Source organism: Rhinatrema bivittatum, chromosome 3 (assembly GCF_901001135.1).
Source record: "Rhinatrema bivittatum chromosome 3, aRhiBiv1.1, whole genome shotgun sequence".
In the NCBI taxonomy this organism is placed as follows: Eukaryota; Metazoa; Chordata; class Amphibia; order Gymnophiona; family Rhinatrematidae; genus Rhinatrema; species Rhinatrema bivittatum.
This window is the reverse complement of record NC_042617.1, coordinates 429,625,288-429,649,669: the sequence shown is the minus strand read 5'-3', so window position 1 is coordinate 429,649,669 and position 24,382 is coordinate 429,625,288. Positions and strand designations below refer to the sequence as shown.

The following is a 24,382-nucleotide window of genomic DNA, read 5'->3' as shown; positions in this document are numbered from 1 at the left end:
TAAGAAAGAGGTCCATTTGGTACTGTCAGATGACATCGCCCTATGTGTCATAGCTAATTAAACCTGTTGTGTATAGGGAACACAAACTTGCGTTTTGGGAAAGCTACACCCAAGATTGTTGTAAACAAATTTACCTGACTGTTAGTTTTCAGCCTATGATGATTATCTTCACTGCTGGGAGACAATAAGGTGCGAAAATGATTTTTATTATGGGGATACTTTTACAAATTAGATACTTTTACAAATTAGATTTTCGAATGAGTATTATATTTAGCGACTGACACTGAGAAATGTTAATTTGATAAACTGATTTACAATCTACAGTTTTCTCTCTAGACCAGTTGGATAAGATGATTACTCTTAGAACACCGGATAATGCATAGAATACATCAAGTCTATTACAAACTGCCTATGTTTTCCTTTACTAGAAACAAACATTTCTATAACTTTGGAAAAGTGGAGGAGTCCTGTGGTTTTCTGCTGTCATATTCCAGGCTTCAATGTAACAATTTGCAGCATAAATATATGTCCATGATCACTCATTTAACTTTAGTACAGCAACCAGACTTATTCTGTGTATGAAAAGCAGGCTCAGAGTAGAAAAGTTGTGTGAGGATATAGAAACGTATTGTTTTGTTAAATGTTTTAGATTTAATCTGCATTTTTTATTTGATTTACTTGATTAGTTTCACTAATGGTTAATGATTGCTCATATTTAAAGGAAAATTGAAAGTGCAATGTAAAGAATATTAACACTGCTTTATATTTTGAATGGTTGTTTTTTAACTTTGTTTTCTTTTGTAACTTCAGAATGGTCTGCTCCCTCTGCAATAGGAATAGCTGGCTTGGGTGGTGGATTTGAAATTGGAATTGAGGTGAGTATAAAAATATATTTTGTAGACAAAACAAATGGTATATAGTGTGGCAATGTATTTAACCATTGAGGGGAAGGGTTAATGTTAAGACTTTCTACTTATTCTGTTCATTGTGTGATACTTTTTGAATAACTGCATCATTTTAAAATAAGAAAAAATACAGTATATTTTTTACTTACACTTGGTGAGCCATGATATCAAATGACTCTCTAAACAGGACAATTTCTTTGTCTATATATTAAACAAATCCATTTTAAGAGTTCTTTATATTTAGAACTATATGAATGCCTTAGGCACCTAATGATTTTTCATCTGTGCAATTTTTTATCTGACATGTGTGGAAAGTTACATGGATAAGTTTCCATGCAAAAACAGATTAAAACTGACAAATAAGGAAAACAGTATGAGAAGCTGGAGGATAAAGCAGCATGTCTAGTTGGGCTCCTCAAGCCCCCCCCCCCCCCCCAACCAAAGAAAAAGCAAGGAGCCAGCTATAAGAGCAGTATGGCTATCAAGGTTTCCCAGGCCCTAGTAGCCAAATAATAAATTGAAGATCTAGCGGTGAGCGTTGCTCCCCAGGTCCTGCCAGTCAAAGACAAAAATTGTCCCCCACCATTTTTAATGGCTATGGGGGCTGAAGACTTTCAACTGCCTAGTCAACCCCTCCTCTCTATATGGCTGGAGCATGAGGGTATCAAAAACAACCACTGCCTGGCAGGAGGAGACCATGATTTGGCCCTGCATTGGTCTGGGAGTAAAGAGTGCTCCAACCTAGAGTGGGAGAAAGTATAAATGGAGATTGAAGAGTTGTGGGAGAGGTAAACAAGTGGTTTGGGGGAAGAGATGAGACTGAATGGTTGGAGGTGAGTGAGAGCATCATAAGAACAAGTGCAAGGTGTTGCATATAGGGAAAAATAACCCTTGCTGTAGTTACACGATTTTAGGTTCCATATTAGGAGCTACCACCCAGGAAAAAGATCTAGGCATCATACTGGATAATACTTTAAAATTGTTGGCTCAGTGTGCTGCAGCAGTCAAAAAAGCAAACAGAATGTTAGGAATTATTAGGAAGGGAATGGTTAATAAAATGGAAAATGTCATAATGCCTCTATATCTCTCCATGGTGAGACCGCACCTTGAATACTGTGTACAATTCTGGTCGCCGCATCTCAAAAAAGATATAGTTGTGATGGAGAAGGTACAGAGAAGGGCAATCAAAATGATAAAGGGGATGGAACAGCTCCCCTATGAGGAAAGGCTGAAGAGGTTAGGGCTGTTCAGCTTGGAGAAGAGACGGCTTAGGGGGGATATGATAGAGGTCTTTAAGATCATGAGAGGTCTTGAAAGAGTAGATGTGACTCGGTTATTTACACTTTCGAATAAATAGAAGGACTAGGGGGCATTCCATGAAGTTAGCAAGTAGCACATTTAAGACTAATTGGAGAAAATTCTTTTTCACTCAATGCACAGTAGAGCTCTGGAATTTGTTGCCAGAGGATGTGGTTGGTGCAGTTAGTGTAGCTGGGTTCAAAAAAGGTTTAGATAAGTTCTTGGAGAAGAAGTCCATTAACGGCTATTAATCACGTTTACTTAGGGAATAGCCACTGCTATTAATTGCATCAGTAGCATGGGATCTTCTTAGTGTTTGGGTAATTGCCAGGTTCTTGTGGCCTCTGTTGGAAACAGGATGCTGGGCTTGATGGACCCTTGGTCTGACCCAGCATAGCAATTTCTTATGTTCTTATGTTCTTAACATAAGATTTGCCATACAGTGTCAGACCAAAGATCTATCAAACCCAGTATCCTGTTTCCAGAAGTGGCCAATCCAGGTCACAAGCATCTGGTAGGATCCCAAAAGTATCTAGAAAAGGGAGCAGTGAATGAAGTGATCATATTTGCAGATGACACTAAATTCTTTCAAGTTATTAAAATACAAGCTGATTTGTGAGAAATTGCAGCTGCTAGAATACTGTCAAATTCCAAGAAATCTGAACACATAACCCCAATTCTAAAAGAGTTGCATTGGCTTCCTATCACACATCATATCAATTTCAAAATGTTATCATTAATTCATAAGACCCTTTATAATGACAAAGTAGAATGGCTCACTGCGTCCCTTCATTTTCACACTCCACAGAGAACTACAAGATCAGCAAGTAATGGGACATTACCTATCCCATCCCCCAAATCAGCACATCTAAATTCCGTAAGAGAAAGAGCTATATCAATTGCTGAGCCGCAATTATGGAACTCCTTACCACAAGATTTAAGACTTGAACTAAATATCAGAACATTTAAGAAGAGAATAAAAACATGGCACTTTCAACAAGCATTTACATAATTATAATGACAGATATTATATTTCACGTTCCATGATTTACTTGTAACTGATTATGTTATTGTATTTTAGATGTTTTTATTAAGAATATTTATGTATTTTATAATTTTTGAGCATAATATTATAATTCAATTTTTATTCTTTAAATTTTCATTTAATATTTTATTGTGAACTGATGTGATGTTCCCTACGAACGTCGGTATATAAAAACAAATAAATATATAAATAAGATTGAAAGATTGGGCATCCGAATGGCAGATAACATTTAATGTGGACAGGTGCAAAATGAGACCTCAGTCATCTGTGGATTGACCCAGGAATGAGCAGCCTAACCGATCTGCTTTGGAGAGGCAAATCCAGGTAGCCAATGGTAGGAGGTTTGCCACTTGTGCCAACCACCTTCCCCTCAGGTTGAGCCTTCAGCTGCTGTTGGCCAGCAAGACATGAGAAACAGGGCTAGTCCTCGATATAAACAAGATGTGAGAAGCCTAAAACAGAGTGATAAGCTAGACCACATTATAAGAACATAGCATTTGCCATTCTGGGTCAGACCAAAGGTCCATCAAGCCCAGTATCCTTTTTCCAACAGTGGCCAAGACAGATCACAAGTATCTGGCAGAATCCCAAGGGGTAGATAGATTCCAAGCTGTTTATCCCAAGAATAAGCAATAGATTTCTTTACCTCTACTTTAATAATGGTTAATGGACTTTTCTTCCAGGAGCTTGTCCAACCTTTTTTAAATGCAGCTAAACTAATAGCTTTTGCACACCCTCTGGCAACGAATTCCAGAGCTTAATTGTGTGTTGAGTAAAAAATTATTTTCTCTTATTAGTTTTAAATGTATTACCTAGTAACTTCATTGTGTGTCCCCTGGTCTTTGTACTTTTTGAAAGAGTAAACAACTGATTAACGTTTACTCATTCCATTCCACTTGTTATTTTATAGCCCTCTGTCATATCTCCCTTCAGCCGTCTCTTCTCCAAGCTAAAGAATCCTAACCTCTTCAGCCTTTCTTCGTAGGGAAATTGTTCCATCCCCTTTATCATTTTAATCACCCTTCTCTGTACCTTTTCTAATTCTGCTATATCTTTCTTGAGATGTGGTGACCAGAACTGCACACAATACTCGAGATGAGGTCACACCATGGAGCGATACAGAGGCATTATGATATTCTCTGTTTTATTCTCCATTCCTCTGCTAATAATCCCTAGCATACTATTTGCTTTCTTGACTGCTGCCTCACACTGAGCAGAACAATTCAATGTATTTTTCACGATGACACCTAGATCGTTTTCCTGAATGGCGACTACTAATGTGGCACCTTGCATTATGTAGCTATAATTCAAGTTACTCTTCCTTAAGTGCATCACTTTGCAGTTTTCCACATTAAATCTCATTTGCTATTTGCATGCTCAGGAAACCAGAAACACAAAGAGGTCAAACAGGAATGCTGAAAGCAGAAACCAGAGATGGCAAAGTCTTCTGGATTCAGGCACCAAGGATGTTGCCAGGGTACAAGGACCAGGATGTTGTGACCAAGCTCTGGCAACTGACTGAAGAAAAGTTTGAGTATAAATGCTTGTCTAGGCAGAAAAGCTGGTGCTGGCAAAGACAAGAAAGGACCTCCACTACATTCTGCCTATGGATGGTCAGGTCCGGAAGAAGATCAAGATGTCTTCAAGGTAGTTCACTATATACTGAGAGAGAAGGTCTCAAAAATCATTGAGGTCAATATTCAAAGAACATTCAGCACTCTTTAGCCACAAGGGTACAAGCTATAGACCCTGGGTCCAGAACACAAAAAGAGAAGCAAGAAGTAGACCAAGAGACAATCTGTCCTGATTGCCAGTCAGTGAGTGGGATAAGTACTTGAAGCCATTGTAATCTCGGAATACTATATAGCAAGGCAATGTGAGGACTTAAAAAAAATGGTTTTGATGTGCCACATACCCACTAGTAAATTCTGATCCGCTATGACCCATTGCAACCCCCACTGATTCAAGGACCAACCATCAAAGGTGACAATGGAAGCTGGTGCAGGATTGGGTTGGAAGAAATTCCATTCAGATGGATAGAATCCAGGCTAATAATGTTACGAAACAGAAGGTGGTCCCCTGTTCTGAGGTAGAGTTAGCGCTACCCAAAAAGGGAGTCAACCCTTTTAGGTCTCTACCATCTGAGGGCAAGGCCTGAGGATGCAGATGTAGAATGAAGACTTCACCCTGGAAACTCGCGATCCTCCCAGGAGGAGCCTGTAGGGATCCGGCCACTGGGACTTAGGAGGCTCCCTGAAGACTGAATATAGGTCTGGATGCAGGCACCTCCTGCAGGTCATGGATTCCAGACGGCTGCCGCCTCCAGCAGGTTGTAGTGAGTACAGGAGTGGGAGTCGAACAATAGTCAAGAGCCGGACCAAGGGTCGAATACCAGAGGAGGGTCGTAAGCCGGTAAAGGGACAAGTCAGGAGCGTGGTCCGAAGCCGGTCCAGGAGCAAACCAGGAGAAGGGTCCGAAGCCGGTCCAGGAGCAACCAGGAGAAGGGTCCGAAGGCAGTCCAGGATCAAGCCAAGAGAATCACCACAACCGGTCCGAAGGTCAAAAGCCAAGGAATCAGTCCAACGGGGCGAGGAGCAGAAACAGAACGAAGAGCAGAACCGAACCAGGAACACAGAGCTCAGGCAAACCTCAGCTAGGAGCCTCAGCAGTGGCCATGGGCGCGAGGAGAGCGCCGGGGAGGCTGCCTGCCCCAGCAGGAGCCACAGAGATGACCCGATGCCATGAGTGAGCCTTTGGTCCTGGCCGTGGACCATTCGGCTGACAGCCATAACAAATAAAATTGCCCACTACCCCAGAGTTGATGAGGGCAAGAGCTCCGTTGATGCCAATGACTAACATAAGGAGACTGAGTGCTACATTTGGCTGGTCATGGGAGGATCCCACAACTGGCTGCACTCACTCCGACAGCTGTGGATGCGAAGATCCCCTTCTTAACAGCTGAGATGCCACTGATCTCTACCAGAAACACTGAGGACCGCAATTGCTCCTGCTATGCCGTGCTGTGCCAGAAACATTTGAGGCAATGATGTTTGCACTGGTTGGGTATTTAAACCCTTGCCCTGCTCCCAGCCAGCACCTCAGTAACAGGTCCTCCTGCCCAACAGTGCATGTTGTTTCTCCTGTGCCTTGTCTTTCTCTTAGTTTCCTTGTCTCCTTGTTCTGCCTTTGTCTTGTTTTGTTTCCTTGCCTCCATAGCCCTATCTCTTTATCCTGCTTTGTCCACTCCGTCTTGCCTTGGTCCTCCATGTCTTGTCTCCAGCACGTCCCTGTCTCGGCCTGATTCCTGGTATTGACCTCTGCCTCGATATGGACCCTTCTCTTGCCTGTCACCTGCCACTGACCATTGCTTTGGACAAGGATCACTCTTGCTTGCTGCCTGCCACTGACCATTGCTTCAGACCCAGACTACTCTCTTGCCTGCTACGTGCCACTGACCCTTGCTTTCAACCTGGACCACGCTGTTCTCACTACCTGCCCTGACTCTTTACCTGAACCCAGAGATTCTCTGATTTCTGTCTGCCTTGACTTCAGCTTGGCTTCGGACTCTCTCTTCATCTTTGCCCTGTGGGACCATCGCCTAAGTCCTGCTGGCCCCTGGAAACCAAGGGCTCAACCTGTGGGAAATGGGGCTGGTACACATGAAGCCTCAGCTTCATCCAAGCCCAGGGGACATCCACTAGCTGTTGGCATTGGCCTAGTGGGTTCATCTACTAGGCTGCGCCAACCACGCCACAGCACAAGAGTGCACTTTCTTTACAAGATTGCTGAGGCCATGAACTTGGTGGACCTGTCTTTCCTTCAGGCTATCCCAGACCTAGCCCAGCACATTCAGCAGCAGCAAGGAATTCTGTATCAAGTGACTGGGTTACTCAAAGAATTGGCAGGAAGAATGAATGTCATGCAGGCCCAACCACTAGCAACGGCTCCCCCTCCTGTGGCTCCTACCTCCACTGGAGCTAGCCTGTCTCTCAGGACCCATTCTGTACTTTCCACCATGTCCTCGATACTTTGGGGACCCTAAGGAATGCAGGGGCTTCATAAATTAGCGCAGAAGGCACTTTGAGCCTCAGTCTACCCTGTTTCCTTCCAACTGTGCTAAAATAAGAACATAAGAACATGCCATACTGGGTTAGACCAAGGGTCCATCAAGCCCAGCATCCTGTTTCCAACAGTGGCCAATCCAGGCCATAAGAACCTGGCAAGTACCCAAAAACTAAGACTATTCCATGTTACCGTTGCTAGTAATAGCGGTGGTTATTATCTAAGTCAACTTAATAGCAGGTAATGGACTTCTCCTCCAAGAACTTATCCAATCCTTTTTTAAACACAGCTATACTAACTGCACTAACCACATCTTCTGGCAACAAATTCCAGAGTTTAATTGAGCGTTGAGTGAAAAAGAACTTTCTCCGATTAGTTTTAAATGCGCCACATGCTAACTTCATGGAGTGGGCCCCCTAGTCTTTCTATTATCCAAAAGAGTAAAAAACCGATTCACATCTTCCCGTTCTAGACCTCTCATGATTTTAAACACCTCTATCATATCCCCCCTCAGACGTCTCTTCTCCAAGCTGAAAAGTCCTAACCTCTTTAGTCTTTCCTCATAGGGGAGCTGTTCCATTCCCCTTATCATTTTGGTAGCCCTTCTCTGTACCTTCTCCATAGCAATTATATCTTTTTTGAGATGCGGCGACCAGAACTGTACACAGTATTCAAGGTGCGGTCTCACCATGGAGCGATACAGAGGCATTATGACATTTTCTGTTTTATTCACCATTCCCTTTCTAATAATTCCCAACATTCTGTTTGCTTTTTTGACTGCCGCAGCACACTGAACTGACGATTTCAATGTGTTATCCACTATGACACCTAGATCTCTTTCTTGGGTTGTAGCACCTAATATGGAACCCAACATTGTGTAATTATAGCATGGGTTATTTTTCCCTATATGCATCACCTTGCACTTGTCCACATTAAATTTCATCTGCCATTTTGATGCCCAATTTTCCAGCCTCACAAGGTCTTCCTGCAATTTATCACAATCTGCTTGTGATTTAACTACTCTGAACAATTTTGTATCATTTGCAAATTTGATTACCTCACTCGTCTTATTTCTTTCCATATCATTTATAAATATATTGAAAAGTAAGGGTCCCAATACAGATCCCCGAGGCAATCCACTGTCCACTCCCTTCCACTGAGAAAATTGTCCATTTAATCCTATTCTCTGTTTCCTGTCTTTTAGTCAGTTTGTAATCCATGAAAGGACATCGCCACCTATCCCATGACTTTTTATTTTTCCTAGAAGCCTCTCATGAGGAACTTTGTCAAATGCCTTCTGAAAATCCAAGTACACTACATCTACCGGTTCACCTTTATCCATATGTTTATTAACTCCTTCAAAAAAGTGAAGCAGATATGTGAGGCAAGACTTGCCTTGGGTAAAGCCATGCTGACTTTGTTCCATTAAACCATGTCTTTCTATATGTTCTGTGATTTTGATATTTAGAACACATTCCACTATTTTTCCTGGCACTGAAGTCAGGCTAACCGGTCTGTAGTTTCCCGGATCGCCCCTGGAGCCCTTTTTAAATATGGGGGTTACATTAGCTATCCTCCAGTCTTCAGGTACAATGGATGATTTTAATGATAGGTTACAAATTTTTACTAATAGGTCTGAAATTTCATTTTTTATTTCCTTCAGAACTCTGGGGTATATACCATCCGGTCCAGGTGATTTACTACTCTTAAGTTTGTCAATCAGGTCTACCACATCTTCTAGGTTCACCATGATTTGGTTCACTCCATCTGAATCATTACCCATGAAAACCTTCTCCAGTACGGATACCTCCCCAACATCCTCTTAAGTAAACACCGAAGAAAAGAAATCATTTAATCTTTCTGAGATGGCCTTATCTTCTCTAAGTGCCCCTTTAACCCCTCGCTCATCTAACGGTCCAACTGAATCCCTCACAGGCTTTCTGCTTCGGATATATTTAAAAATGTTTTTACTGTGAGTTTTTGCCTCTACGGCCAACTTCTTTTCAAATTCTCTCTTAGCCTGTCTTATCAATGTCTTACATTTAACTTGCCAACATTTATGCTTTATCCTATTTTCTTCTGTTGGATCCTTCTTCCAATTTTTGAAAGAAGATCTTTTGGCTAAAATACCTTCTTTCACCTCCCCTTTTAACCATGCCGGTAATCGTTTTGCCTTCTTTCCACCTTTCTTAAAGTGTGGAATTCCTTTATAGGTTGTATGGCTCTTGCCTGGCCTTCCCTGTTGCAAGAGTGTGATGACCCATTTATATAGGAGCTTCAGGAGTTTCTTTGTCAGTTCTGTATCATCCACAGTGGCAGAACTCCTATAAATCCACTAAGCTACACGTAAGGTTGGAGAATATGCAATACGTTTTCATACCTTGGCTTCAGAGCTTTGATGGAGCGAAGACAGTAAGACAGCCATCTTCTGACAGGTGTTGTCTAGTCAGATTAAAGACAAGCTGGTGGCCGTGATATTCCCCCTACCTTAGACAGTTTGATATCTCTGACTAATCGAGTAGACCTGAGGTTTCAAGAAAGAGTTCAGGAGTGCAAGGCCTCCCAGTGGCCCCTTAGGTCCAATGCCACTGACTTCCACACCTATCCCATAGCAGACCCCTCCTGCAGAGGAGCCCATGCAATTGGATCACTCAAGGCTCTCTGAAGAGGAGAAACAGAAGCAGAGACAGATTTGCCTGTATTGTGCTGGACAGGGATATTTTGCCAGTCACTGCCCTGAGAATTTGGGAAACTCCCACACCTAGGGTTGATCAGAGAGGCAACCCTAGGTCGGATACCTCCCCCTCTGTAGATGTTCGTACCAATCTGCCTTGCCACTGAGCAATCATCAACCCATAAAGAGGTGTATTTGGACTCTGAGGCAGGTGGTAACTTTATTGAAGTGTTGCTGGTCCATCTGCACAACCTGCCAACAATCACTTGGAGAATGCCATTACTATATCTTCAGTCTATGGTGAGCTTCTTCCAAGTTGGCTCACCTTGCCTCTTACCATACAGACAGGCCTTCTTCACAAAGAAACCCTCACCTTCTATGTATTACGCAAAGCGGTCAACCCCATTATCTCGGAACTACCCTGGCTTCAGCGACATTAACCCTCTATCGACTGAGGTACACTGCAACTTCATGGTGGGGGCCCATGTGTGCCAAGATATGTCTATCTCAAGACCTGCCCCCGCTTACCATGACTCTAGCTGTTCCAATGCCAGGCCTACTGCTGCAATATGCCGCATATGCTGATGTCTTCAAGCAACAGGCGGAGACTTTCTATTGGGTAAGATGCCGCCTCAAGGTAGGGTCTACCCCCTATTAGTACCTGAGACTGCTGCTATGTCACAGTGCATCAAAGAGAATTTGGAAAGTGGCTTCATCCGGCTTTCCTCATCTGCTACAGGCACAGGCTTATTCTTTGTTTGTAAATAGAGACGGATCACTTAGGCCTTGTGTTACAGTCTAGTTATTGGACCCAAAATAGTGTAACAGTCTTTCCTTGACTTGCCCTTGGACCACAGCCAAAAACCCAGTCAAGGGCGTAATCCAGTACCTCTGGGTTGGTTGTCGATAAAAAGTTCCAGACCATAATCAGGTCCAAGCGGCAGGTAGACAGTAGGAGAAAGTCCAAGGCAAAATCCAGGTCAATGAGGCAGGCAGCAAACAATAGAAGATCCAGGGCACAATCTGGTTCAGAGAGGCAGGCGGCAAGCAATAGCAGGACCAGGGCACAATATGGGTCAAAGAAGCAGGCAGCAAGCAAGAGAAGGTCCAAGATACAATCCGGGTCAACGAGACAGGTCACCAGCAATCTGAGAGCAGCACCAGCACAAGCAGGCCTATAGCTGAGGCAAATGCTGTGCTGAAGAGTGGCGTTTAAATAGCCCTATTTCCCGTGGTAACGTGGGGACTTCCAGGGGAAGCGATGACGTGCTGTGGTTGGAGGAGTTGACGCGACGTGCATCAGCCTGCGCTGCAGCTGGGGAATGCTGCCGAGGAATGCGGCCGTCAGCGCCGACAGAAGAACTGATGCAGCAGGTTCCTGAATGGTTACAGTACCTCCCCCACAAGGCCTCCCTCTCCGATTCTGAGGATGAGGTTTAAGTGGGAACCATTGATGAAACTCCTGGAGTAACCATGGAGCCTGAATGTTGCAAGCTGGTTCCCAGGAGTTCTCCTTTGGCACATAATTTTTCCAGGAAATTAAATATTGCAAAGTTCCTCGACTTCGTCTGACATCCAGGATTTCCTCGACTTCATATTGAGTGTCATCCTCCACAATAGTGGGGATGGACAATTTAGGTCTCCTGGATGGCCAGGACAAGATTGCAGGTTTAAGAAGTGATATATGAAAAGTGTTGTGGACCCGCAGCATGGGTGGCAGACGAAGCTTGTATGTGACTTCACCAAGTTGTTTTTCAATAGGAAAAGATCCAGCAAATCTAGGTGCAAATTTTAAAGAGATTCCGGGTACTCAACCATACAGGGTCCCCTGGTCGGAGTTGAGGGCCCAGTCTCCTTCTTTTATCCGCCTGTTTCTTAGCCTTGATTGCAGTTTGCTGTATCAATTGTCGGGTTTCTTTGCATAGCTTTGTCATGGAGCAGATGGTTTGGTCTACAGCTGGAAAAGACGAAGGGGTAATAATAGGCAAAGGAATTCGAGGATGTCTGCCAAAGACTAAGAAGAAATGAGATGATCCAGTGGCTTGTGCCTAATTGTCCTGTCTTTGGTTAACATAACATGGCAGGAAGGTCTTGAGTGATTGATTTGTCCGTTCATTTAATTCGTTGGATTGGGGATGATAGGCTGATGAAAAATTGAGTTTTATTCTGAATTTCTTACAAAGGTCCTTCCAAAATTGAGGTGTAAATTGCACTCCTCTGTCAGACACGATAGTCATGGGCAGGCCATGAATTCAAAAAATGTGCTGTATAAATAGTCGAGCCAATTCCGGGGCCATAAGCAAGCCGGGGAGTGGAATAAAATGGGCCATTCTAGAGAATCGATCCACAACAACCCAAATGGCCGTGTTCCCGTCAGACAGGGGAAGATCCATAATGAAGTCTGCAGCTATGTGGGTCCATGGTTTATCAGGAATGGACAAAGGTTGCAACAACCCACAAGGTCACCTTCAGGGAGTTTTATTGCCGCACCGGTGGGACAGGAATCAACGTACCTCTTGGTATCCAGTCTCCATTGGTGCCACCAATAATGATGAGAAACAAGATCCCTTGTCCGGGCTATTCCAGGGTGTCCTGATAAATGAGAGTCATGAGCCCAATGAAGGACCTTCTGCCTCAGTCGCCTGGGTACCATGTCTTCCCCAAAGGTACCGTGAAGGTAGCGGCGAGCAAGGTTTGAGCCGGATCAATAATATAGCGAGATGGGTCAGGAGTGTCATCGGGAAGAAAACTTCTAGATAAGGCATCTGCTCGCTGATCCTTCTCTGAAGGTTAGAAGTGTAAATTGAAATTGAATCAACTGAAAAACAGCGCCCAGCGGGCCTGTCGTGGGTTTAGATGTTGATCTTGTGAAAGATATTCCAGGTTCTTATGATCTGTATAAATTGTAACTGTATATTTGGCTCCCTCTAATAGATGTCACCATTCCTCCAGGGCGGACTTAATGGCTAGTTCTCGATCTCCGATGGCATAATTTTTCTCTGCCAGAGAAAATTTTCTAGAAAAATAAGCGCAGGTAAGTAGCTTCCCTGATTCTGAAGGTTGCAGAAGGATTGCCCCTACTCCTAGTGCTGAGGCATCGATCTCCATGATGAAAGGTTTAGTAGGGTCCAGTCATTGAAGACAAGGGTCTTTGATGAATTCTTCTTTTAAATGCTGAAAAGTATGGACAGCCTCGGAAGACCACTTCTGAATTTCAGTCCTTTTCCTCGTCATGGCCATCAAAGGGGCTACTAAGGTGGAGTATCCCGCAATAAACTGACGATAGTAATTGGAAATACCTAAAAAGCACTGTAGGGCTTTGAGGCCCTTGGGTTGAGGCCAGTCTACAATGGCCTTGAGTTTTCCTGGATCCATACATAGTCCAGTCCAAGAGACAATGTAGCCTAGGAAGGGTAGCTCTTCTTTGTGGAACACACATTTTTCTAATTTAGCATATAACTGGTTCCCTTGAAGGCGCTGGAGGACTTGTCGAACATGAATCTGGTGCTGATCTTTAGTTCTGGAAAAAATAAGGATGTCGTCCAGGTAAACCAGAATGTGAGAATACAAGAGGTCTCGAAAGATGTTGATCATGGCTTGAAATACAGCCGGGACATTACAGAATTCAAAAGGCATTACCTGGTACTCATAATGTCCATCTCTCATGTTGAAAGTGGTTTTCCATTCATCGCCCTCCCTAATTCATATTAAATTATATGCCCTACGGAGGTCGAGTTTAGTAACAATTTGTGCACCTTTTAATTGGTCAAATAGTTCAGAAATAAGCGGGATAGGGTACCGATTCTTCTTGGTAATGCCGTTTACTCTATAATCAATGCAAGGTCGGAGAGATCCATCTTTTTTTTTTTTTTAACAAAAAAGAATCTGGCCCCTGCTGGAGATGAGGAAGGTCTAATAAATCCCTAAGCCAAATTTTCTTGAATATACTGAGTCATGGCGTCCAACTCAGGTCCTGATAATGGGTAGACTCTACCCCGGGCGGGGATTTTCCTGGAAGTAAATCTATTCCACAATCATAAGCCCAGTGTGGTGGTAAGACCTCCACCTCCTGCTTGCTGAAAACGTCTGCAAATTCAGCATACTGATGAGGTAAGCCAGAGGGAATAATTGTGGAGCAAGGAATCTGAAACTTAGCTGGTTTCACTGAAATCAAACAGTTCTGATGGCAGAAGGAACTATAACTTGCTAGCTGCAAAGATCCCCAGTCCAGGCGAGGTTGATGCAGTCTTAACCAGGTTAGACCTAGAATCACTTTATTAACTGCGGAAGGGCGCACATAAAATCGAATGGTTTCCTGATGAAGTAGCCCCATAGTCATTTTGATAGGTTTGGTGATAAACAAAATTTTATTCCCCAAAGGCTGTCCTGATACTGAAGAAACTGTAAGCAGTATTTTCAAGAGTTCTATGGGAAGTTGATATTGACAAACAAGGCTTCCCTCAATGAAATTACCAGCAACACCAGAATCGAAAAAAATCTGGAGATGGGTGAAACCTTCGGCAGTGGGTAACGTTACTGGAATTAAGATTTGTGGAAAGGAAGCAGCATGACCAGGGAGGCCTCTCCCACCAGACCTAGGCCCGAGAGTTTCCAGACTTGTTCAGACATTTGTTGTTGAAATGCCCTATTCCAGCACAGTACAAACAGATTATTCTGTCTTTGATGATGCCGCTCTTCAGGAAAAATCTGGAATCGGTCAATCAGCATGGCTTAATCCATATTGAGCTGGGTCTCTGAAGTCTTAGGAACCACAAGCGGTCGCTGAAAGGCTGAAGCAAGATGAATAGGATGTCGAAGAGCCGCCCGCTCCCAGGACCTCTCCTGAAACCTGAGAGCCAGATGGATAGCTAGGCGAATTAATTCTTCTAGGGATTCTGGTGGTTCTAGAGTGGCTAGCTCATCCTTGATGGCCTCTGATAGCCCTTGATGAAAGATTGCTGTGAGACTATCCTCACCCCAACGGAGTTCGGTGGCAAGAGTCCGAAACTGAATTGCATATTCCCTCACGGGGATTCTGGACCCAAGATAGTGTAACAGTCTTACCTTGACTTGCCCTTGGACCACAGCCAAAAACCCAGCCAAGGGTGTAATCCAGTACCTCTGAGTTGGTTGTCGATGATGAAGGTCCAGACCACAATCTGGTCGAAGCAGCAGGAGAAAGTCCGTCACAATCCGGGTCAACGAGGCATGCAGCAAGCAATAGAAGGTCCAGAGCACAATCCGGTTCAGAGAGGCAGGCGGCAAGCAATAGCAGGACCAGGGCACAATAAGGGTCAAAGAGGCAGGCAGCAAGCAAGAGAAGGTCCAAAGTACAATCCAGGTCAGCGAGGCAGGTAGCGAGCAAGAGAAGGTCCAAAGTACAATCCAAGACAGCAAGGCAGGTCACCAGCAATCCGAGAGCAGCTCCAGCACAAGCAAGCCTGTAGCCGAGGCAAATGCTGTGCTGAAGAGTGGCGTTTAAATAGCCCTATTTCCCGTGCTAACGTGGGGACTTCCGGGGGAAGCTGCACTGCAGCTGGGGAATGCCGCCGAGGAACACGGCCACCAGCCCCGACAGAAGGAACTGATGCAGCAGGTTGCTGAATGGTAACACCTTGTATAGACTATAGGACCTTAATGCAATCACCAAGAAGAATTGGTACCCCTTGCCCCTTATCACAGAGCTGTTTGATTGCCTTCAAGGGATATGGATCTTTACTAAACTTGACCTCGAGGGGGGAGGGGGGCATATAATCTCATACGCATAAGAGAAGGTGACGAGCGGAAGACAGCATTTAATTCAAGGGATGGCCATTACAAGTACTTCATCATGCCATTCTATGTAATGCCCTTGCTGTCTTCCAGCACGTGATCAATGAAACTTTTTGGGATCTACTGTATTCCCACATTGAAGTATACCTGGATGACATCCTCATCTTCTCGCAATCATTGGCTAAACATCGCGTGCACGTCAAGCAAGTTTTACAAAGGCTGCGGGAACATCACCTGTACGCAAAGCTGGAAAAATGTACCTTTGAGCAGGAAGATCTCCTGTTTTTGAGATACATTGTTTCTCAATGCAGATTTCGCATGGACATTGCAAATACAAAAACCATCGTGGACTGGCCCCAACCCGTGGAACTCAAGGCATTGCAATACTTCCTGAGCTTTGCAAATTGCTACAGACAGTTTATACCCAGATGTTCTTCAGTCACAGCCACACTTACCACTCTTACCAAAAAAGGATGCAGGCACTAAGCATTGGCTGGAAGAGGCCATTCAGGCCTTCCAGTCTCTCAAACGGGATTTCTCACAAAAACCTTGCCTAAGACACTTGGCCTAGCAATGGCAGACGCGCTAGACTCTGATTTCAATGGGATGCTACCACGATCCGGGTGAGAAAATACAACAAATTTAAGGTACTGGTTTGGGGGGTAGAAGGGAAAGTGTTGGAGTGGCCAGTGGGGGTGGCTCTGGACACAAGATCTATACATTTAAAATACATGAAGAGGGAGCAGGAAGGGTGGAGGGGGAAATAAATGGCATTGGTCTCTCGGCCCTGATACATTTTATAAAAGTTAAAAATGGATCTCTTTAAGGAGGAAATGGCTAGTTTTGGCCCCACAGGGCCTTTGGAGTTCGTGGACAGGTTTGGGCCTGCTGGCCTTTGATTTGTGATTTGTTTTTTTTTTTTATAGAAATGCTACTTAACTGGATATATTATTTTGAACATATCTTGTTAAGTTATCCAGCCACACAAAGCTGCATAACTTTAGACTGCTTGGAAGCAGGTCTAAATTTATCTGGCTGACTTAGCTGGTTTTCGTTGAAAATCGGCTGAGTTAGCCAGATAACTTTGACACACCCCAGAATGCCCTTTTTTCATCTGGCTAAATTTTAGCTGGATGACTTAGGATAAATATACCACAACTTGTCATTTAGATGTTTAACTTTGTTATCCATTTAAATGGCTTTTGAATATTGACCCCATAATACATAACCAATAAACAATACAAACCTAATGTAATAAAATATTGCAACAGCCAGCATAATAAAATCAATAATCGATCAATTAGCAGTTGGGCTAAAAAGCCAAGCCTTTACAGTTTTACAAAATTTAGAGTAATTTGCTTCCAGTCGAACTTGTAAAGGCAAGGAGTTTCATAAAAAAAGGATTGGTAAGAGATGGTGGAATGCCTTATGATTTTAATGTGGAAAGGAATTTTTAAAAGACCTTTCTCAGAAGAGCATAATGACCTGGTGGGTAGTGTCATAAATTTCAGGGGTTCCATTTTTGAATTCCATTATTAGTTGTGCAGACACTTGTCATAAGATTTTGAGACTGTGCTGCTTAGCTGAGCAATAAAGCTTAAGGCAGAACATAAGACATGGATATGCTATTGCGGCCCCTGGCCATGCCCCGGGTCCCCCACCTACCTCGAGGCCGGCCCGGGCCGCCGTGGACCCGATTAGGCCTGCTCGGGCCTCTGCCGTGGCTCTCCCTCCTCGAGGGAGACACCGGCATTTCGCCGCGGCTGGCCCTGCCCCCTAGGCGCGCGCAGGGGCTGGAGAATTAAAGGGGCCAGCGTGGGAAACCTCAGGACTGCCCCTGGATGACGTCAGACACCTTGGCTTATTTAAGCCCTGCTTCTTGGTTCTTCCTTGCCTTGCAATGAGGTTCCTCAGGTGTTCCTGTCTTGCTAGTTGCTGTTTGCACTTGGATTGCTTCTGTCTTCGACCCGGCTTGCTTCTGACCTGTCTCCTGCTTCCGTCCCTTGGTTTTGGCTTCAACGTTCGACTTCTGGCTTCTGACCCGGCTCCGTCCCACGACTTCGTCTTCGGCTTCTGTTCCTGGCTTGGTATTGTCTTCTGACCTTCTGGCTTCTGACCCGGCTCCGTTCCTGACTCCGTCTCCTGCTTCGTCCCTGGCTCTGGTGTGGATCTCGGGCTCCTGACCCGGCTTCGCTCCTGGACTTCGACTTCAGCTACTGCCTCATCTCAGGTATCCGGTACTTACTGGCCCAGAGGTTTCTCCTAAGTCCCAGCGGCTCGGGCTCTCACGGGCTCCTCCCGGGGGAGCCACGGGCTTCCGAGGGTGAAGTCTCTTCATCCACCTGGGTCCAGTCATTGTCAGTCTCTTCAGCCGTTACCTGGGTCCTTGGTCGCATGGGACTCCACCTAAGTCCAAGAGGTCCGGGTCCCTACGGGCTCCTCCTGGGGGGACCTCGGACATCCGGTGGTGAAGCCTCCTCTGAGTCTCTTCCGAGCCGCCTCCTGGCTGGGACGCTTGCTGTGGCCTTCCATAGCATACCATCCTCTGTCCCAACCGGCCCAAGGGTCCACGACCGTAATAGTTTGCAAGGCCATGGACCCGACGGACCTTGCCGGCCTGAAAGCCATTCCGGGTATTGCCCAGAGGCTGCAACAGCAGCAGACCTGCCTCGACGCTCTGACAGCGACTGTACAGAGGTTAGCCGACCGTATCGACGGAGCCACGGCTGCCAGCTCCACTGTATCAGGAACCGGGGCCACTTCCGCCGCTACAGCTCCCATCCAGATGCCAGTACCTTCGCGGTATTCAGGGGACGCAAAACTATGCTGAGGGTTCCTGAACCAGTGCTACATTCGCTTCAACCTGCTTCCGCTTCAGTTTCCGACGGACCGGGTCAAGACAAGTTTCATTATTTCTCTGTTGGACGGGAGACCCCTGGCATGGGCCTCCAACCTTTTGGAGCGTCAAGATCCTCGCCTGGACAACCTGGTGCACTTCGTCTCTGCCTTTAGGCAGGTCTTTGACAAAGCCTCCCGCAAGTCTGCTGCTGCCTCAGAGTTACTCCAGTTAAGCCAGGAGAACCGGCCTCTGGCAGAACACGCCGTAGAGTTCCAGACTCTCGCCGCCGAACTAAACTGGGGGAGCGACAGCCTGCACGGCATTTTTCTGGAGAGTCTCTCCCTAAAACTGCAAGATGAATTGGCGGCCCGAGACCTCCCTGATGACCTGGACGCTCTGATTGATCTCGCAGGCCTTGTGGATCGCCGCATACAGCTCCGGTTTCGAGAAAAAAGGCCGACTCATAGGCCAGGGCCCGTTGGATCTACTCCTTCCCACAGCGGGAGTTCCCCGCCTGTTTCTTCAAGGGCCCAAGACATCGAACCCATGCAGGTGGGTCGGGGACCCATCTCCCAAGAAGAAAGAAGGAGATGCCGGTCGCTCGGCCTATGCCTGTACTGCGGCGGCAAGGGCCATTTCCTTGCCCGTTGTAGTGAACGTCCGGGAAACACTCAGACCTAGGGACAGTCGGGGAGCTAACCCTAGGTCATACTGCTTCCAACTCCCCATGTTTTGTGCCGGTGATCTTACTCCTCCCGGAGGGGGAGTTCGACTCGCAAGCTCTGATTGACTCTGGAGCAGGGGGTAACTTCATACTTCAGGAACTGGTTCAACAATTCCAGATCGGAGTACAACCCCAAAGACCCCCTCTCCACGTGTCCTCCATTCAGGGGAGAATCCTTCCTGGTGCCATCACTACCCGCACCGAGCCTCTCGTTCTACGCACGGGCATTCTGCATCAGAAGGAGATCTCCTTCTTCATTCTAGAGAAGTCCATGCATCCGGTTATCCTGAGCCTACCTTGGCTTCGGAAGCACTCACCCGTAATCGCTTGGGATTCCCTTCAGGTGGCATCCTGGGGACCAGCGTGCTTTGATTCCTGCCTAGCCATGGTCACTCGGCCACCGATTCCTCTCCTGACTTCGACCCTGGGTCTGCCATCCCACTATCAGGATTATCTCGACGTGTTTTCCAAAGAGAAGGCTGAGATCCTCCCGGAGCACCGCCCCTTTGACTGCGCGATCAACCTGCTCCCAGGTACCACGCCACCATGAGGACGGGTTTACCCGTTGTCCCTTCCAGAAACTCAAGCCATGTCTGCATACATCCGGGAGAACCTGGACCGAGGGTTCATTCGACCATCTCCCGGCTGGAGCAGGCTTTTTCTTCGTAGCGAAGAAAGACAGGTCCCTCCGACCCTGCATAGATTACCGTGGCTTGAACAGCATTACCCGGCGGGATCGGTACCCCCCTGCTTTTGATACCGGAACTCCTGGACAGGCTACAAGGGGCCAAGGTGTTCACCAAACTGGACCTCCGAGGAGCATATAACTTGGTGCGAATTTCTCCCGGTGACGAATGGAAAACTGCATTTAATACAAGGGATGGCCACTATGAGTATTTAGTTATGCATTTTGGCCTCTGCAACGCTCCGGCGTTTTTCAAAACCTCTTGAATGAGGTTCTCAGAGATATGCTCCACTCCTCGGTCATCGTTTACCTCGATGATGTACTCATCTACTCCAAGGACCTGGAGACGCACCGCCAGGATGTCCGGGTATTACAGAAGCTGTGAGATAATCAATTGAACGCCAAGTTCGAGAAGTGCATTTTTGAGCAGGACTCATTACCCTTCCTAGGGTATATTGTATCCTCTACCGGGTTTCTTATGGATCCTGAGAAGGTCGCCGCAATCAGGGACTGGCCACAACCACAAGGGGTGAAAGCGCTCCAACGCTTCCTGGGGTTTGCCAACTTCTACCGGCAGTTTATCCCCCACTATTCCCAAAAAGTGGCTCCACTGACGGCCCTTACCAGGAAGGGCGCTGACGCCAAGCACTGGCCGCAGGACTTGAAAGAGGCATTTCTCCAAGACATCTGTCTCCGTCACCCCGACCCCCAATGCCCGTTCATCGTGGAGGTCGATGCCTCCGACATGGCGGTTGGGGCCGTTTTGAGCCAGTTATCCAAGGGAGGGAAACTCTTGCCGTGTTCCTATTACTCTCACAAGTTCTCCCCCACTGAGAGGAACTACGGCATAGGGGACAAGGAGCTGCTGGCCATTAAACTCGCCTTTGAAGAATGGCACCAATGGCTTGAGGTGGCTCAACATCAGATAACTGTTTACACAGACCACAAGAACCTGGAGTATCTGTGTCGCGCCCAGCGCCTTAACCCACGGTAAGCACGCTGGTCGCTCTTCTTCAGCCGGTTTGATTTTGCCCTGCGTTATTGACTCGCCTCTAAGAACGTTCGAGCGGATGCTCTCTCCCGTACGACGGAGATGGAAGATGCTGCCCCTCCGCCACAGTACATTCTAAATCCGGCCAAAGTCCTCTTAGCGGCGGCTGAGGTGACTCCCGCAGGGAAGACCTTTGTGCCCATCCGTTCCCGTACGAGAGTGTTAGCCTGGGCCCATGATTCCCTGACCGCAGGGCATCCAGGAGTGGCTGGGACCCTGGACCTCCTATCTGAATTCTACTGGTGGCCACAACTGAGGAAGGACGTTCGCCTCTACATTCAGTCATGTCCCACATGTGCTCAGCAAAAACCCCTGCACGGACGTCCCTGGGGTCTTCTTCAGCCGCTACCAATTCCTACCGAGCCCTGGACCCACCTGTCCACCAACTTTATTGTTGATTTACCAGTTTCAGATGGGAAGACCATGATCTGGGTCACGGTCGATCATTTTTCTAAAATGGCCCATTTCGTACCCCTCTTCAAGCTGCCGTCAGCCCCAGAATTGGCCACTCTCTTTACTCAACATGTCTTCCGTCTCCACGGAATTCCGTTGCACATAACCTCTGATCGTGGCCCCCAGTTTATCGCTAAGTATTGGAAAGCCCTCTGCAGGAAGTTCGGCATACAGCTTGACTTAACCACAGCCTTCCATCCTCAGGCTAATGGGCAAGCCGAGCGCACCAATAGGACATTGAAGACCTTCCTCCAGTCATTCGTGGGGGCCCTCCAGGATGATTGGGTTTCCTTGCTACCATGGGCGGAATTCTCCTATAACCGCCACAAGCACTCTGCGACTGGCCAGTCTCAGTTCCAGTTAGTCTACGGAAAGGTCCCGAGGCCTCCTCTGCCTTTGACAGTACAATCTCCGGCAGTTCAAGTGACGGCACGACACCTGCACATGGCATTAATGCATGCAATAACATCATAATGCATGTGTTAATAGTACTATCACACAACGCGAATGCAAATTTTTGGAAGGGGCAGGATTATGGAGAGGTTTGGGCAGGATTAATTATAATGAGTAGCAATACCATACTGTGCGATAGCATAATGCATGCTATCACACGGTTTTAACACTGGAAATAACTATCTTTTTTCTTGGCATTAAGCTGTGTGATATGCCCAAAATGGCTGTAACGCAATTTGCGATAAATTTTGCAAATTGCATTTCGGCCATTTCTGGGCTTGGGAGGGGAGAGGTTGTGGAATGGAGTAGAGAGAGAGAAAGAACCTCTGGGGAGGTCATCACAGTATTCAACTATTTATATGACTATAGGAGGGCCATCTAATAGCTCGAGGTGAGGTGTTGGTGGTGGTTTAGGGTTTAGGGGCCAGTTTTACATGCAGAGTGAGATGTACGAACAGCACAGTACACCTCGGTGAAGATTTGAAGTAATTTGGAGTGAAGAAAGTCTCACAAAGATGAGATTTCTACTATGTTATCTTGGCCTAGCTTGATGGTACCCTGTTATGGAGTGTCTCTCTCTCTCTCTGCCTAGGCACTTTGTGAGCTGCGGCATTATGCATGCGATATTATAGCATTTTGATGAATCTAGGGGCAAGTTTGAATATAACTGGTTAGGCTTTAAAGTTATATATGTGGCAGGATAACATGCCATTTAGCTGGATATATTAAAAATGGGTAAAAAAAAAAAAAAAGTTCAGTTTGGACATATGGTTGATTCCCCCTCCTCCATTACGTCACAAATAGTCTTGCTGGGCTTAGCCCCCACCCTCAAATCCCTCCAAAAGTTATTTTAAAATATTTTTGAGTCTTATGTTGGCAACCCTGTCCCCTCCCCGGTTCCATAGTAGAAAAGAAAGAAATGCCCCAACTGACCCTTCTAATCTGATAAGTGCTTCAGTATTCAAAACTTGTGAATTATCCAGGTAAATGGCCTTGAATATTAACCCTTTATTTTCTGTTTAGCGATTGGAAGATAACTTGGGAATGTGTGCCTCTTATAATTTTCGTATTTTGCCCAGGATAGGAGGCCAAATATATCTGTTTATCTTTCTCCTGTGTTATACCGCATTCAGAAGCTGGCTTCTCAGAGTTTCTATTTCAATGTTTGTCTGCTTGTTTTCTAATTTCTAATTTGCAGTCAGGTGCTGTAATTGTTGATGATCCGTCTGTGTTCTGAATTTATGACTGAGGTAAAATATTCTGCTACTCAATTGTTTCTGGGTAGGAATCTATAGCAGTCCAGCTTGTTTGTGAGTGTTTGTGGTTGTTTGTGGTTCATGTAGTGAGCAGAGTGCTTTCTAATTGTGTTTGATGTACTGCTTTGACAGAGAATTGATTGTGTGATGCTGTCCTGACAGGATAAAAGCCCCAGATAGATGACATTCTGAACCATACAAGTGAATGTGGGATAATCTTTTAAAACAAAAATAGAGAGAATTCTATTTTGCATATATTAAAAAAAATAAAAATATAACTCAAATGGAGTACTATTCAAAAGGGATATAAAGACCTGGCTATTCATGAAGGCATACCAAGATCCTTAACAATTCACTCAGCCCTTATTAACTATCCTATACAATCACTCTATGATATTTAATGCCTTCTTATCTTGTTTTTAATATTTATCCTCGTTTAATGTTTAAGTGTAACCTTGATTCTATTATTTTTTTACCACCACCACGAAACCTTCTCGTCCGACGTCTACCACCAAAAGAACTTTTAGACGAGAACCTAGAAGGCTAACCTATAAACCATGTAGGTATTACCCTCCTCCATCCCGGGCTAGACTGACCAGACCCTCTCACAGAGGTCAGCCTCGTCAGTACAGGCCCCCAAAAGCCCAACCAGCTTCTCAGCTTGGTCCTGCATCGGGGTTTTGACTTCCTTCTAGAGAGCAGCAGTCAAACCGCCCTCCAACCATCTTTCCTGTGGGAGGCTGCCTGTGCCACTTTGTCAACAAATGGCACACAATCATGAACGACCAATGGGTCCTTTCTATAATAGGCTACCATCTAAATTTCCTTACACTGCCACCGGACTCTCTGTCAGAAAATGTGTTAGAAAAAAGTGTTTCTTTGTAGTCATGCATCTAAAAAGTGTAGTCAGTAAAATCAAGTTAGTATTGAAGCATAAGACATGCTTTTTTTTTTATACTCCCTGTACTTTGGGCCTCAACTGGGATGCCTTCCAACTTCAGACACGTATGTCCTTGGAGACTCAAAAGTGTAAGAAACGTAACTTTCTTACAGTTAGGAGTACAAACTAGTCCCCACCTGGCTATCCTTGTCCTTGGGGGGGCTCAAAAATGATACAAAAGTTAACTTTTCTTACATTTACTAGCCTCCACCTGGCTATTCTAA

General features: G+C 45.6%; 1 protein-coding gene across 1 annotated transcript in view; it reads left to right on the top strand.

Moving 5' to 3' along the window:
- The window catches only part of SH3YL1 (SH3 and SYLF domain containing 1), a 223,298-nt gene that overhangs the window by 99,927 nt on the left and 98,989 nt on the right, over window positions 1-24,382 (top strand). The window contains exon 4 of the mRNA XM_029595777.1: window positions 811-875. Coding sequence (XP_029451637.1) covers window positions 811-875 — 65 coding nt within the window. The remainder of the gene's footprint in view (window positions 1-810; window positions 876-24,382) is intronic.